At 38.3% G+C, this 17942-nt stretch overlaps 1 protein-coding gene across 4 annotated transcripts in view; it reads left to right on the forward strand.

Annotated features, from left to right (window-relative positions):
- The window catches only part of LOC131253052 (nudix hydrolase 9), a 37952-nt gene that overhangs the window by 12301 nt on the left and 7709 nt on the right, over positions 1–17942 (forward strand). For all 4 annotated transcript variants that reach the window (XM_058253876.1, XM_058253875.1, XM_058253873.1 and 1 more), the window contains 2 exons: positions 2866–2948; positions 13356–13414. In XM_058253876.1, the coding sequence (XP_058109859.1) occupies positions 2866–2948; positions 13356–13414 (142 nt within the window). The remainder of the gene's footprint in view (positions 1–2865; positions 2949–13355; positions 13415–17942) is intronic.

Below are 17942 nucleotides of genomic sequence, written 5' to 3' on the forward strand. Positions count from 1 at the left end.
AGTGCGATGTGATTTGACTAAAATTTCCCTACTTACATATCTTTCTCTATTAGTTCTCAAGTGAGGGCATTTTTCACTTTATGTTAAAACATTTAAAAAAAAAAAAGAAAAAAAAGAGAGAGAGTAAAGAAGAGCTCTCTCCACATGTGTGACCATGTGGATCCCAAACAGTGGCCATGTAGGGTCTACATGTGTAATCAATTAGGATCCAAGCGTGGGCATAGATTTTTCTTGCATCATAAGGACTCCCACCTCTCAGTAGTTATCATTTACAATGTGTACATTCTAGTGTATAAACTGTTGCAGCGCATACACAAACTTTTCCATGGTCATAGACTCATACCACTATTTATGTTCTACACCTATGTTCACAAACTTTTCCATGGTCATACCACTATTTATATTCTACACCAAAGTTCTAACATAGTTGCAGAAGTTCAAAGAATTTCTTGTGTGTGGAATGTACAAATACAAGAACAATGAACTAGAGAAAACACGTAGGTAGTGTAACTAACATAATGATGTTTGATGGAATGGAACTTTATTTTGCCTAAATAGTGCCATCTTTTTCAACCTTTTGGAAGTATGGGCTCACAACTAATCTGGTTATCAGATTCCTTTATTTATTTATTTCTGAAATATGCAATGAAAATCACATTATAGGCAAAGAAATAGATAATCGCAACAAATGGACAACAAAGAGGATAATGATACACATAAATAAGAATGATAGACACCCTCATTTACTAGGCTGTGGCGTCTTTGTTGACCTATCTAGTTATTAGGGAGATATATATCAAGATCAAAATTGATTAGGTTAAATGTTTTAGAGGCATACATTATCTAAACAAAGAAGGTAATAGGATTACAAAATGAGACATTGAGAATTTATTTAAACCATAGAACCCTTGATATATTTTGGTCATTCAATATCAAGGTAACATTTTTTGTGCCCAAATAATTTCAGGATGCATTGTACATGATACAAAGTCAAATATTTGAAAGATTATTATTATTTTTTTAAATTCCATTTTTAAAATGTCCATTTCCACAATATTTTGTAAACATATAAAGTAGAATGAAGAGCACTAGCTTAAATGCTTTATGATTCACACAAAAATATAAAGGAAAAAAGACCGATGGATGGGATTGAGAATTCGAAGCTAAAGAATTTATGTTTAACGTTGAAGAATGTCCCCTACACTTTGTAAGATTCTTCGAACCACTGAATCCCCAAGCCTTTATCTCCTCCCCCCATATCCCAAGCTCTTCCCTTCTACACTATATTTGTTACTGGTGTTGTTAAAATCTTATGATTTACGATTTAAGTTGAATCTTAAGCAAAGTGATTTGAATCCCGTCTTTGAGTCCCTTTCTATATGAACCTTACAATTTTATGATTTGAATCCTACGATTTGCGATTCAAATCCCAATTTATGAATTCAAACTATACTTATTCTCTTCTATTTTAAGCTTCACTTGGCTTTCATTTTTGAATTGGTGGGGGCTTTAAGAATCATTTGGGAAAAAAAAAAACCCTTCAAAAAGAAAAAAGAATTGTTTAGAAAAGGTAAATTATTTTATTTTGTTTTTTTTATAAGAGACTAATCTGGAATGTTTTCATGGATGGTTACGATCATGTTGACTTATATGTATTGTGGAATGATGGTTAGAAATCAAAATATCTTTTTTCCTCGGTTTACAGAATCAAATGCTCTTTTTCTAGCATGATTTTACATTTAAGAAAGTTAACAAGAACATAAACTATTAAAGGATCCTTGTATGTTTTTGATGAAAGTTTCTCGAAAGACTTAAAAGATAAGAATCCTTTAACACAATCATGATATAGTATTACTAGGTGCATATTGATGGCAAAAGGATGATTGTTGAGTTTTTTTTAATTTTTATTTATTTATTTATATTTTTTCATATTTTTAAGAATATCATAAAAAATCTTATGATTTATGATATGATTTGTGATTTGATACAATTCAACCTCTATTACGATTTGTGATATGATAACGATTTTGACAACATTGTTTGTTACCAACAATTTCCCAAAAAATGGCCTCATTCATGGTGTTGTAAAGGCTGTTACGGGGCTGTAAAAGCCATTACGTAAAGGTAACGGTGGCAACCGTTACACGTTACGGGGTTGTAACGGCCGTTATGTAAAAAATGACTTGTAAAGGCCATTACGACCCTCGTAATGACCTGTTATGCCCCCCATAAAGGCCGTAACGGCCCTATAACGGTCCATTATGGGGCCAATAAAGTTTCTTTGGATTTTTTTTTCAATAAGAAAAAGACTGTAACGGTCATTACAGGAGCTGTAACAACCATTACAACCCGTATTGTAAAGGTAACAATGGTGGCTTTTATGGCCACCGTTGCTATTATGGAATACCTTGCCCTCAATTTCACAGACAAACCTCCACCACATGGAAAGAAGAGCACAATTCATATTGCTAATCCTACTGATTCCTAATCTACCTTCTGTTGGCTTTTGACGTCATCCCATTTTATCAAAAAATAGCAACACTTCTCACCCCTATCTTGTCAAAAAAAATGTTCGTTGGAATTTTTTCTAATTTGTTTGCCACCAAGAGAGTAATTTTCCCCAAACTATAGGAGGCTAAATCTCTCCATGATAATTCAGATAAAAATGGAAAAAAGAAAAAAGAAACCTAAATCTCTCATGCTTTTCTGCCTAATACTTTTCTTTTTCTTTTTTTAGTATTCAAGTCATTTGGATATAAAATTTTCTCTGGTTCTGGTAGTTTTTTGCTGCTTTTTGTTGTGAATTGTGATAACTTTGTTTGGATTAATAATTCTATTATATGATTGTTTTATTGCTTTTTACAGTATGGAGGACATATCGTGCATGATGTTGGTGGTTCCAAGCAAGAGTCCTCTGTATGTCTTCACCTTGGTTTGACAGATTACAGGTTTATCTCTGATCATGCCTGTTTGATTTACATCCATTCCAAATTTGATGGGCCAGATCAGCATTGTTGATTATGTACAGCCATATATTCAATTGTGCAAAATGTGGATTTATACCTGATTTGTCAGTTGCTTTGATGAAAGCACAAGGATTACACAAGTAGATATAAATATCACAAGGCCAAGTAGAAGCCATCATCATCATCATTATAGCCTTATCCCAATTAATTGGGGTCAGCTACATGAATCATTTTTTATTTTTTATTTTTTAAATTTTTTTATTTTTAAATTTATATTTTAAAGTTCACAGAATTTTATTAAAAGGGAAACAAAAACAAAAAGGAGAAGAGGGGATGCTGAGGAAGCAAGCCCATCTAAACTCCATGGAAAAGGAAATTACAATCCTTAAGACTGTCTACATGAGTGGCCCATTTGATCATAATGCGCTTGGCCTTGCTAGCTACACTCACAGCTGAGTGAGCCATGTCCTGAAAGCATCTCTTGTTCTTTTCTTCCCAGACGCACCACCAAATGGCGATGATAGCCATTCTCCAAATCCTCGTTCTCTGTTTACCAAGACTGACCCCATGCCAAGCTTTTAACAGAAAATCCACCGAATCTGAGAAGCACCAGCTGATTCCAAACCGAGAGAGAAATTCTGACCAGATGTGTTTGATAAAGGGGCAGTGAATGAGCAGATGGTCCACCGTTTCTTCTTGCTCCATGCAACAAAGGCAAACATTCGCAAGAATCATACCCCTTTTTCTGAGATTATCGACTGTAAGAATTTTCTTCTTTCCAACCAGCCACCCAAAAGAAACGTACTTGGGGGGGATATGATATTTCCAAATTTGGCTGATCAGAGGAACAGATGAGTGAGGAGGACTGTTTACCATCTGATGGAATGGCGATTTTACTGAGAAAGAGCTAGTTTTTTCTGGCCTCCAGATTCATTTATCTTCACTTGACAGATCTGGCACTACTCTGAAAATGCGATCCAGAAGAGCAACATATTCACTGATTTCCCAGTCTTGAAGGTTTCTTCTGCAGGCCACATTCCAAACTATTTTCCCACCTTGGATAGAAAAGAAAGAATCCACCGTAGCTGCTTGGTTGGGAGCCAGGAGATAGATGTTTCGAAATTCATCTTTCAAGGGAGTGTCCCCTATCCATAAGTCTTCCCAGAATCTGATTTTATTCCCTTTTCCGATCTCATATCCAACACCTTTTATCACCTCCCTGTGCATAGAGACGATTCCCTTCCATAGGGCGGAAGACCTATAAATGGATGAGTCTTTGGTCCACCATTCACCATCCGAACGGCCATATTTACTTTTAATAAGCTTGTTCCAAAGAGATCCGCTTTCGGATCCTAACCTCCATATCCACTTACCTAGGAGCACCCGATTCATTTTTTTGAGGTCCTTGATCCCTGCACCACCATCCACCATCCACTATCAGCTACATGAATCATGTTTCTCCATTCTACTCTATCAAGGGCCAGGCATTCAATTAGACCATAGGTGTATTTTCTTACCATCTCCATCCACGTCCTTTTGGATCTTCCCCTTGCCCTTTTAGAGCCTTCAACTTGTACTAACTCACTCTTAACCGACGCAGTTCTTGGTCTCTGTTGCACAGGACCAAACCATCTAAGTCTACTTTCTTCATATTATTACCAACCGGTGCTACTCGTAAGTTACCTCGAATGCATAAATAACTATTTCTATCCTTCCTTGTCTTGCTACTCATTCATCTCAACATCCGTATTTCAACTAAAATCACCTTATGAACATGTTGTTGCTTAATTATCCAACATTCTATACCATAAAGCATGGCTAGTTTTATAGCTACCACATAAAATTTCTCCTTTAGTTTTCGTGTACCATTTCTTCCACCCAACTTGAATTCTATGGGCAACATCTGATGAGGACATCGTGCACACGCACACCACCATCCCTACGCATGTACGTACGCAGAAGGAGGACCCCATCATCGATCTGGCTTGATGACGACATCCAGGGAGGGCCTCCTAGTTAGAAGACAAGTTTTGGTTCAAAAAAAAAGTGGGCCCGATAGTCAAGAAAAGCCCATCATAGGATCTCATGATCGTGGCCCACTCGTCGGATTGATTTCATATTTTAGGTTTTTCTTATTGTTATTATTTAGAACATTGTGAACACTTTAGATTTCTCTGTTTGGTTTTTATTTTAGTTTACTTCATCACCAAGTAATAGGTTGCGTACATAGTGCGAGTTTTGGGGTATATGATTTTCCCTATAAATAAACACCCCTTGTTGTTCTTTTGATTCATTGAAGTTAATAAAAAAATTCCTGCTTTATTTTTCTGCTCTCTTCGTGAGTTGTGGAAGAATTCAAAAGTGGGTGCGAAGCCCTCCCTTTTCGAAGGGCTAACTACCATGGTGCGAAGCCACATCGATCCCGATTCACCCCTATCCTCCATCATCTTTTTTTTCTATCTTCCCCCACTATCCGTACTTCGAATTCGTCCCTTTTGTTGCATCAGATTTCTTCATTACAGCAGGTTTCCAGATTTCGGCCCGTAGGCGAGCTGAAACTTCGGCGGAGCACCACACTCAAATCAGAGCTCGGATCGACGTCAGATTTGGGGGTTTTGTAGCCCAAGCTTGGCCGACCAAGGCCTAGGAATCCATTTTTGGATTCCATCCCCCACCACTGGCCGCACGTGCACCCGCACCTGGCTCGCTGTCTACACGCATGGACTATCTCGGGTTCAGGTTTCTTCTTATTTTCCTCTCTTTCATACATAATTTCATAAATCCTGACCCTAGATTACATTATCCCTAATTGATTTGCCCATTTTCTCATCCTAGGGTTCCTTGAATTAAGATTTGGGAATCCCTTGGATTAGGGACTGATTCTTATGCATGTGTGGTTTGATTTCTATTTCCCTTTGAGTATTGTTTGGTTCATAATTTTCATTGATCCAGCCCTAACGTGTGTAAGCCTGGATCCGCATAGATTCTCCTTTAATTGAATGTTTGGACTTTCATGTGGGATGTGGAATTTGTGTAATTGTTTCTGAACTAACGTGATCTTAAGCCTGAAATCTCGCATATCATATTTAATTTTCATGTCCTGCATCAACATCCTTCTTAACCTCCTCCACTCTCATGAATTATTGACCCAAGGTGTTGGAAGTGGTCATTTTGGGAAACTTCTTCGTCAACATAGCATACTCCATATACTATGTTGAGTATATGGGGTGCAATTTTAGTAACAATAGGAGTGAAAAAAAATACTCAACATAGTCCGACTAATTTTGAATCCTTTAGATTTTAAAGCATTCCTTTGTAAATGTAGCTTTGTGTTTATGCCTTCCATTGTCTTGTCAATCAAAACTATGTCATTTGCAAACAACACACATCATAGAATCTCTTCTTCAAATGCCTTGTTAACGGGTCCATACACAATGCGAAAAGGCACCGGCTCAATGTCGACCCCTAGTGCATGCCTATAGTAATTGGGAAATCAGTTGTCTCTCTACCAGTGGTCCTCATATTTGTCACCACTCCCTTATCCATAGCCTTAATCAGGTTCCTTTCTCCCAACACCCACCAAATTAACTCTCTAGGAACCCTATTGTATGCTTTCTCAATAAAGAACATGTGAAGATCCTTCTTCCTCTCCCTACATTTCTCCATCAGTTGTCTAAGTAGGAAAATAACTTTAGTGGTACGCCTCCCAGGCATGAGATTAAACTGATGTTCTGATACATTTGTCCCATGCCTTGGTCTTTGCTCAATCCTCAATCCATTGTAAAGATCATCATAAACCTTACGTTTAGAATCACCTACTACTTTATAGAAATCGTTTTAGAAAATTTTATTTTGTTGAAAACTTTTAGCATTTCTAGCCTTTTGCCAAGCTTTGAAACATGAACATTTCTTGTGAATAGATTTTTGTAGATCATCATTCCACCACTAAGTTTCCTTGGCTTTTCCCTCTAGATACTCCTAAAACATTTCTTGTCATTTCCTAATGCACCTGGTCATCTCATTCCACACAACATTTACTTCCTTCACATTCAATAACATTATTTTCACTCTTTTTAAGTACCACCACCTAGTTTTTGGACACCTATTAATTTCATTCCCTTTCTTCCATCTCTTCATGTAAACATCCATAACCATTATCTGCATTGCGCAATTTGACTCTCTCCTGGTATAACCTTGCAATCCGTACATATTATCTTCATTATCATCCTGTTTTCCCAAGTAGAAAGAAATCTATTTGGCTTGTATATGATCCACTTTTGAAAGTTTTTAAATTTTCAGCTCTCTTTTTAAAGTATGTGTTTGCTAGAACTTGATTGTATGCCATAGCAAAATATATTAATAATATAATAATCGTTCTAATTACATTTTACTAATAGGATTTATTCATAACAATAATATAATATACGTTATGGGGCTAGTGGCATGAAGCAATTCATTACTTTTGTTGGTTGGAGTGACGATATGCCATCCTGCTATCAGTCATGCCTGCCATAATTGAACATGCTAATGGTCTAAGGATGTTTTTCATCCCTTGGAACAACAACGGCCCCACTCTTTTGGTGAAGATTTTGAATCTGAACTCTGAAGTCAATTTCCACATTCATGGTCTACTTGTAGTCCTTCAAGATATTTGCCTTATTGTTGAAGGCTTCTCGATTCAAATCAAGATGAATTTGAGGCAAGCTTTTATACTATTGCCATTCCTTAGTTCCCTGGAGGTCCCGTGTGCAAGCAGTGTTCGAAATATCGGTATCGCGTTATGTATCGCATTCTTCGGATACGGATACATATCGGTTATCGCATGGGATATATCGGTTGTATCGTGTAATGTATCGCTATTGTTGGAAAAATGAGGAAACATTGGGAAATTGGTCGAATTTTTCAATGAAACTTTAGTGATTGTTAAAAAAGACATCAATACACACTTGTAAACCAAAAATTACAAAAAACAAGTACACATAATAGTTTTTCTTTGTATGGGGTCCTAATCTATGCATTGTCTAACTGAATTGATGTAAGTATATTCAATGTCTATTAATATAATTTATAAATGTAAGAAGACGTGTGGAAACACAAGAAATACATTCAAAAGCAAAAGAAGAATCACTAGATTAGGTTACATACATGTTTGATTTTATGTTTGGACACAGATTGCAAATGATATGTGAGAAATTGGGAAATTTTGATTTTTTTCAATTTTTCACAACTTGGCCCATCTCCTCCAAATCTTGAAATTGAAGCTCCCAATCCATGATTTTTCATGCAAAACATGAAAAATCATGGATTTGTAACAATTTGACACTAATTTAAAATGATTTACAGAAAATAAAATAATTGAAATTCGAAAATGCTCACCAGATTGAACATGTGGGATATATCGCACTACCTTGTGTTTCGTATCGCACAGGTGGGATACAAGATATATCGTGGGATATATCGGCCAATATCATCAATATTTAAAACAACGTGTTCAAGCACTATTATGCCATAGCTTATGCGCGGACCTCTATGTGATTAAATTTGAAGCTTATCCTCTTAAACATTATGAAGACTTTTTTTTTTTGGAACGGTTATGAAGCTTATATGTTTGCTGATGAATTGTACCAATGAGGCCATCGATCCTAACTCTAAAGAGTTAGTGATTTAAATTTAACTTGATGGTGGGTTTGGGGTTTCTTGGCCTAGGATGTGGGCTCTTGGTGGGGTGGCTCTAGAGGTGGTCACTGGACGACTCGATTCGGCTAACTCTACTCGTCTGACTCAACCCGAACCGAATTGGTAAGTCGGTCCGAACCAAGTAGGCTTCGCCCAATCCGAACTCAAACCGAGTCGAGTTCGAGTTACCTAGTAACTCGACTCAACTCGACCCTGAAACTCGATCTGGTTAGACTTGACTCGATCTGAAACTCGACTCTCTAACCCTACCCACTGCACCCTACCCCAACCTGATCCCAAAATCTCTCTCCCTCCCTCATCCTCTTCATCTTCCAAAAGCCCGACCTCTCTCTCTCTCCCTCCCTCCCTCATCCTCCTCATCTTCCAAGCTCGGCAACCACCCACCTCCATCACCCTCTTCCTCCTCCTCCTCTCTCTCCTCTCCACTCTCTCGGTCTCTCCCTCCCTCGTCTCTCAATCCGACTCGGTGCCAACTCGACTCAACTTGGTACTTCTGATCGGATAGGACTTGGTCCGGATCAGTCTAGACCAGACCGGACTCAGATCGAGTCAAGCATGCTGGACTCGATGTCGAGTCGGATCGAGTTCAGGTCAGGCCTACTTCAAAACCGAATCGAGTCAAGTCAACCCTAAGTTGGTCCGACTCGACTCGATGCCCAGCTTTAGGTGGCTCCTGCCCTTTGCTTGACTGAGAGAGAGATGCTCCATTGTGAACTGTAGTTCAGGGGAGCATCATGTGACCAAAATCAGGTAGGTCCCATTATGATGTGTTGTGGACATCTACTTGGACCTTTAGATGTGTCACCTCATGTCACACCGAGGGTCCATTAAGCCTTTTAGTGATTAGGGTGGGCTACACCAAGGCAATGGTTGGGAGAGGGACAACCCACCCTTGATTTTGTACGAGACCACCTTGTTGTGTATGTGGAATCTGGACAATTTAGCCCCTTCGTCTGCCCTGGATGAAGGGGCATGCAAAAAATCGGGGCATTTTGCATAGCAAGTGGGCCACGTACAAATTAAGGGTGGGTGTTCCCTTGTTCAATGTTCCCTGTGTTGTGGCCACCTAATGTTGAAACAGCTTGTTTTGGGGCCTTAGGCCTAACATGAAGTGACGTATCCGATGGTCAAAGTGGCTGCCATCAATGTTCAGAGTATTGGTATCATTACACGTATTGATGACTGGGGATATGGAAACATGTATCGATATCGTTGATTAACATCCATATATGAAAAAATAATGTTGAGGGAAACATGTATCGATATCATTGATTAACATCCATTTTATAGGGTCCTAAAGCTTTTTTTTTTCTTTTCAGAAAACAGTAGTACAATTATAATAAAAAGGTGTTTATATCATTCAAATATCAATATATCATACAACGCATGTAATAAAACATAAACAATATATCCACAAACTAAAGAGAGTGACACCACATACCTTTCCCTCAAACCTCACGTGGAGTCACAAGGCGGCTTGAATTCGTCATCTCTATACCCACTATATTCATAAATGATAAATCCAATTCATCCATCCATACATACATGACACATCCATGCATCCATCCATATACCTATCCATCTATTTTCCAACCATCCATCCATACATACATTGCATACATGATAGATCCATACATGGATAACACATCCATCATGAATGCATCCATCCACACATAGAGCTGTACACGAACCGAGTTAGCTCGGTTAACTTGCTCGACTCGACTCGACAAAGCTCGATTCGACTCGGTTTGAGTTGAGTCGAGCTAATTTTTTGAGCTCGAAAAAATTTCGAGCTGAGTTTGAGCTTGCCCGAGCTCGACTCGATTCGGATCGAACCTCAACTCGAATCGACTAGGATTGAATCGGCTCGATGACTTGGTTATTTTGATATTGATGCTGCTCACCAAGTGTTTGATGAAATGACTCAATGAAGTGTTGTTTCGGCTGCATACATTCTCCACGGGATCGGCTAGTGGCAAGGAAGGAATAGATACGAAACAAATCACTACAAAAAAAAAAAGTCACATTATAAAACTACCCTCAAATCGTGATTTTGATGTTGCCCACCGAGTGTTTGATGAAATACTCGTATATTGTTGTTACTGTTTTGCATTCTGTGAAAAATTGAAGATGCGCTCTATGTGTTTGAGACAATGTCGCACAGGCTCGAACTCGGCTTGAACTGGCCCGAGCTGCTGACCAAGCCGAGCTGAGTTTGAGCTGGGGTTAGCTATTGGCCGAGCCGAGCCGAGCTGTGCCAAGCTCAACTCAGTTCGACTCGTGTAAAGCTCTATCCACACATACATGAATACAAAATTATGAAACAATATAAATAATTTTAGAAATATAAACAAAATTTTAATTTATTTTTCTTAATTTTTAACAGTGTTTTCGGTAGCGCTAGTAACGTAGCGTATGTAGGTAGCGTAAGCTACGGAGCAGGTAGCTTACGCTACAGGTAACATAGCGTACAATGTAGCATATGTAGCGTATGCTACTTGAAATCTCCTCTCTCTCTCTTTTAAATGTTTTTCTTCTATGCTAGTTCAACGCCTATTTTAAAATGGTAGTGACTCATCCCCATCAAATGTGGCACTACATTAGATCAATTTGGACCATCTAGATTGTGGTTCATATCGTGGATAGAGCAGTTAGATCAATCAAGATTATCCAAATTGTGGTCCATATTGTGAATTTGTGATGTTTCAATAAATAAATAAAAAGAGGTCACACTTAGAGATGTCTGAAGGCAAAGGGACGGAGATTTTCCATGGAAATATGTGGTTGATGATCCAGATTTGCAGTAAAAAAATAGGAATTATGCATTTTGTAAATTTTATCATATTTGTATTATTTTAATTAAAATATTAAGTATCGTGTGGCTTACGCTATACACTATGTAGCTTACGCTACACGCTATAGAGGGCCAAATGCTATGCTATACGCTACGCGCTATTTAAAACACTGATTTTTAAACCATTTAACAGTATCCACCATATCAGTGATAGTATCGACAATATTGCCGATGCAAGTAAATATTATCAACAATACATTGACGATATTTTAGTAATATGGATGGCATTATCACCAAGAGAAGTATATATATATATATATATATATATATATATATGGGAAATAGTACTATGAGGTCAATGTCATGGGAGATACTGGGCAGACCCCCATACATTAGAAGGAATAATGTTGACTAGATGAACACATGCTGCGGACATGATTACGCTAGTGTGCCGTGCTCGAGACGGTAACTATTCACATCTACAAGTGGCACTGGCATACATGAGAGTATACAAACCATTAAATCAGGCCCTGCTAAAAATCGGTCATGGCTTAAATAATCACTGTGTGAAAGATCATAGCTTTCCGATGGTGGTCTTCAATTGGCAATTAAAATATAAAGTCAATGGTGCAGATTCAAGAAACAAATTTGCATTAATCAGAGGACAGGATCGTCTAATCAACCTCATTTTATCTTCATTAAGGCCCTTGACTTGAATGTTTGGAAGAGGTACATGCACGCTGCATATACCCTTGCTGAATGCATGAGTGTGGATCATTATTTTTATTTGAAAGATTACAGATTTTATTTAGCATGCAGCTCAAAAAGAGGGAACAACAAAAAGGAAAAGCAGAGAGAAGATCACCAAGGCAGCGATCCGGCTAACCAACTAAGAAATCCAAATTACAGCCCTTGGTAGTGGAAAAGGACACGTTCCATTCAGAAACCAACAATTGAACTCTTGAGGGATACACTATCTGTTGGCTTTATAGTGTTGTTAAAACGCCTAGCATTACTCTCCTCCCAAACTGCCCACCAGATCGCCACTAAAGACATCCACCAAAGCGCCTTCTTGAGATTTGAGAGCCTCACCCCGTGCCATGTTAATAAGCAAGAATCCACTGAGTTCGGCATTGACCACCAAATATGGAAACAGCCCAAGATGTCTGCCCAGATCGGCTTTAAGAATGGATAGTGCAGGAATAAGTGATCCACAGATTCACCGTCTTGCATACACATGCAGCAGATATTCAGAATAATCATAGCCCTTCTTCACCATCATTATACTCTGCCATCCCATCAAACTTTTTAAGTTGTAGGACATGAAGCTCTCACGATGATACCAATTTGATCACGCCCTAAACAAAATATCATAGGCAAGAAGACAGGAAAGAAGAAACTAAGAACGGAGAATGAAGATGAGCAACTAACCCAAATAAACAAAAGAACATTTGTTTTTTTTTTTTTCTGATTTATAATTGGCTTGCTGAATTATACCCAAACCACTTTGTAACACTGCTCATAACTATAATTCTTTTGACCAGTTTTATGTTTTCTCTTTTGTTGTTATAAGATGCTAAGTTGTGTTGCCTGTTGCCAACTCGCTCAAGCTAGTACTGTATTGATAAGTCTTATTTATCTTGAAATGTTGGCGCTTTTTTTTTTTGAGTACAATGCTCTTTCCTTTGGATAATAGTTATTCTAAGATCTTAGTATCACTCAGTCTTTTGTTGTTGTAAGATGCTAAGTTGTGTTGCCTGTTGCCAATTTGCTCAAGCTAGTACTGTATTGATAAAGTCTTATTTATCTTGAAATGTTGGCTCTCTTTTTCTTTTTTTTTGGAGTGCAATGCTCTTTCCTTTGGACAATAGTTATTCTAAGATCTAAGTATCACTCAGGACATTCGTGGGCACAAACTTAAATCCTTGTTGGGAGAAATTTCTTATTCCTTCAGAAGGTAATATTTGTGACCAAATATTTAAATTGTGTGAGGTATTGCTTTTTTTTTTTTTTCATTTTATCAAGTATCATCATCTAGCCATTTGGACTTTGTTTTAGCCTAGAGTTGAGCCTAAATCTGTACTAGCAGCAGTATAAAGACCTGTTTGGATGTACCCAAAAATGCAAATGATGGTAAATGCTTCCTCTCATCTGCAATTTGGGGTAGAGTTGCCATGTCAGTCTGTCATGAAAAATGTAGATGGCAGCGTGCACTAAGTTCTACTATTTGGAAAATGGGCCTGAAAACATGTATAAGATGAAAAATTCTCCTGCTCATTTCATTCCATCAACATTTTGGAAACAGATACCTGTTGGAATTTAACAGTACATCTTAATTCTTAACTTACCCTAAACACACACACACACACACACACACACACACACACACACACACACATATGGTTTTTCTATTTCTTGGTTTTGCACTTATTGAAGCCCATTAGAAAATGATATTGTTTCAAAATAAATGTGTATTCTAGTTCTCTTGGTTTGGTTTCAATATCTCATCTAGACATCACAAAAAGACGCCTCCTTTTTCTTTCTTTTTTTCTTTTTTTTTTTCTTTTTTTTTTTTTTTTTCCTTTTTTTTCTTTCCATTTGTGTGCTTTTGAATTCTACCCATCATTTTGGTCATGTGGAAGCATGCCCCGAGTTATTGCATTTGCTTTGCTGGTAGGTGGATCATCTATTGAAAAAGGAATACGATCATTCTTAATGTATGCATTATGTGGATGCAATATGCGGAATTGGTGAATTATTTATTCATGTATTGCATTCTCTTTAGAGCTGTGTGGGAGTTCTTTTCCTGGGGGACTGGGACATGGAGATACACAGGGAAAGCTCACACACACATAATTAGCAGACGCCTCCTTGTCAATTTGGCATGGGTGATAAATCATTGTTTCCTCACTCAAAACTAAGCTTTTTTAATCTCTAGGGAATGAAGTTCCTCATTGGTCTAAGTCAATGTTCTAAATATTGTTATCGTGTAATGTATCGCACCCTTGGGATACAGATAAATATTGGTTATCGCATGGGATATATCGGTTGTATCGCGTAATGTATCGATGTTGTTGGGAAACATGGGAACATTGGGAAATTGGTCGAGTGTTTCAATGAAACTTTAGGGATTGTTGAAAAAGACATCAATACACACTTAAAAATCAAAACATTCTAAAAAAAAAGTGCACATAATAGAGGTTTCCTTTGTATGGGGTCCTAATATATGTGCTTTCCAACTAAACTGGTGGAAGTATATTCAAAGTCTATCCATATAATTTATAAACGTAAGAAGACATGTATGGAAACACAAGCAATACATTCAAAAGAAAAAGAAAAATCACTAGATCAAGTTACATGTTTAATTTTGTGTTTGGATACAAAGATTACAACTGGCTTGTGAGAAATTGAGAAATTTTGTTTTTTCTCAAATTTCTGCAACTTGACACATCTCCCCCAAATCTCAAAATTGAAGTTCAAAATCCATAATTTTTCATGGAAAACATGAAGAGTCATAAATTTTTAACCATTTGACACTGGTTTAATATGATTTACAACAAAAACATGAATCGAAAATTGAAAATGCTCACAGGATCCGATATGTGGGATATATCGGCACTACCTGTGCATTTTGTATCGCACATGTAGGATACAAGATATATCGAGGGATATATATGCTGATATCGTCCATATTTAAAACACTGGTCCGAGTATTACAAACAGAAAAGAAAAAAAAAAAAACTAATGAGGGTTCTTGCAGGCTCGACCGAGCATTCTGAATAAAATGGGATGGCAGGATAAAAAGAGCCCAAGCTTTGAATAAACCATTAAGACGAAAATTGTTGCCCACTTTCAAGTTAAGATTTTAGGCAAATGAACCAAAATGCTTATCATTGAGGCATTTTGCCCACTTTTTATCTTAAAGGTCTAGGTACGAGCACCGTAAGGCCTATCTCTATGGAAATTTGCACTGTCCAAATTAAAATTCAGTGTAGTCGCACTAAATGCCAATCCTTGAGAGGCATTTACTTTTTAATTTGTAAATTTGGGTATAGGCACCAAAGCGCCAATCGTTGAGGCAATTTGCCAACTTTCTAGGATTGAAATGTAGGTCTGGGCACCTAAGTGCCTATCGTTGACGCATTTTTCACACTTTTCATGTTAAAAAATCTAGATAAAGGCACAAAATTGCAAATACTTGAGGCATTTTGCTCACTTTTTCTATCAAAAACGTTGATATGGTCACCTAAAAGCCTTCCTGAAGGGATTTTGCTCTCTAAGTTAAAATCTAGGTAAGAACACCAAAATGCCTATGCTTGAGGCATTTTGTCCACTTTCTAATTTGAAAAGGTAGGCAACAATACCGCAATGCCTATCATTGAGGCATTTTGCCACATTTTCAAGTTAAAATCAAGGTAAGGGCACCTAAATGCCTATCCTTAAGGCATTTTGCACACTTTTAAAGTTAAACTCTAGGTAAGGGAACCTACATGTGAAAACCCAATTGTTTCGGAACATCTAACCCATGTCAGCTCCTTTTTTGATAGGTATAAAATACAGCCAAGGATTCACAATCACCTTCAAAATCCAGAGCTTGGGGGATCAGCACCAGAGCTCGATCTTCCACAACAATATCAGCCTATCTTACTGAAGAAGAGCCACCTCCCCATCATAGATAGAAGCTTTCCCTTGGTTGAAAAGGATCGGACAAGAGGAAAGCTTCCGAACCGAACTACCCTCATTAAGACACAGAGACCTGGACAGCCCCCTTGCAATTGCAATACAAGGGAGAGAAACCCACAAGTCTCTTGAAGGGGTTGTGAATCGGCACGTGTTAGGAGGTGCCCCACCGGAACATGATTGGCGAGCTTAGACGAATTTGCACATTCAGTATCCTCCGCAGGTGCAAGGAGAAAGCCTTGGACATGTGTAATCGATCCCATGCTTCTCTCTCTAGTTGGCGAATCGCAAAGCAATAATTGATGCAATTGACCTCCGAACCAACAACCTTCAGTGACATGCATTGGTCACTCCTTAAAGTCCATCCTTATTACCTAAACAACAACCATGTCTGTCCATGTGATTCAAGCCACTTGTAGATCATGCCCTAACCATGCTCCCTCTTGGACACACGTCACCCCTATATGCCCCAGTAGGTTAGTAGCAGCTGACATTTGAGTACTGTCACTGATCCCACCCACCGCCATGTCAGAGAGAACGACATTCTCTCCATGGGTCATAACGAGAGACGCCACCTCGCCGACCTTCCCCTCTGAACCATCGGCCTCATCTCCAAGACAGTAACCTTGGATGACACAAGTCGCATGTCCTAGATTTCACACCTGGCATCCAAAAGACATCTTCATCCGTCCATGTGATTCGAACCGCCCGACGCTTGTGCCCGATCTAAGCTCCCTCTTAGACACATGTCATCACTACATGCCCCAACAGGTCAACAATAGTTGACATCTGAGAACCACCATAGACTCTACCTACCTTCATGTCTATCAAAGAGGATGACACTCTCTCCATGTGTCACAACGAGAGATGTCGCCTCACCGTCGTTCCATTGATAGCCAATCAACAACCCCCCCCCGCTATTGCTCCTCCCTTTGCTGGTGCCCCTCCACCTAATCTCCTCTTTTAGACCTCCCCCACTTGCTTGGCAAACCCCATTTCTTCTCTCCACCTGAAAATGCAGTCAAGGTATTCTATATCGGTAACGGTGGCCGTAACGGTCACCATCGGTACCGATATGGGTATCAGCCATAACGGCCGATACTAGGACATAAAGCCCGTTATGACCCATATAATGGTTGATTATTATTATTTGCTTGAAAAATTATGGAACAATATTTAGAAAATCCAGAATAATATAAATATTCTAAATATATATTCATTTTTTATTTTGAACATGTTTATGGTAACGTAACGATCCACTCTAGTGTTGTATCTAGTTGTCTGGTGAATTTATGAACATGGTTGTGTCTCTAATATTTACACATCATAATCAAACATTAGAGTTAGAAATCGGAAAAAAAAAATGCATAAATACCACTTTTTTTAAAAAATGGTTCTTAGAGCTTTATTTGCCCAAATCGCTTTAATCTTCAATTTTAATCCTAAAAATTATAGTAAAAAAGTGGCCATTTTTCGACCATTACGAGCTTAATGGTCGTTATACCCCATAACGGCCTGATATGCTCCTAAAAAACCAACTACCCTTTTTCATCCCTATATTGCATAATGGTCACGACCGTTACCTATACTTTTTAGCCTTTATGGTCGTATCGTAACAGATACGGAACACCTTATATGTAATCTCTACTCTCCAACCATGATGAGAACTGACCTTGGCAACCTCACTAGCCTACTCTTAACTCAAATTCTGGCCGCACAAACCTGTCTCCTCTTTCAATGTCGGGATCAATGGCAATGACCTCACCCAGGTAGGAGCTAACTGCATGAAATGCCTCTTTGAACCA

This window comes from Magnolia sinica, chromosome 8 (assembly GCF_029962835.1).
Source record: "Magnolia sinica isolate HGM2019 chromosome 8, MsV1, whole genome shotgun sequence".
Taxonomy (NCBI): domain Eukaryota; kingdom Viridiplantae; phylum Streptophyta; class Magnoliopsida; order Magnoliales; family Magnoliaceae; genus Magnolia; species Magnolia sinica.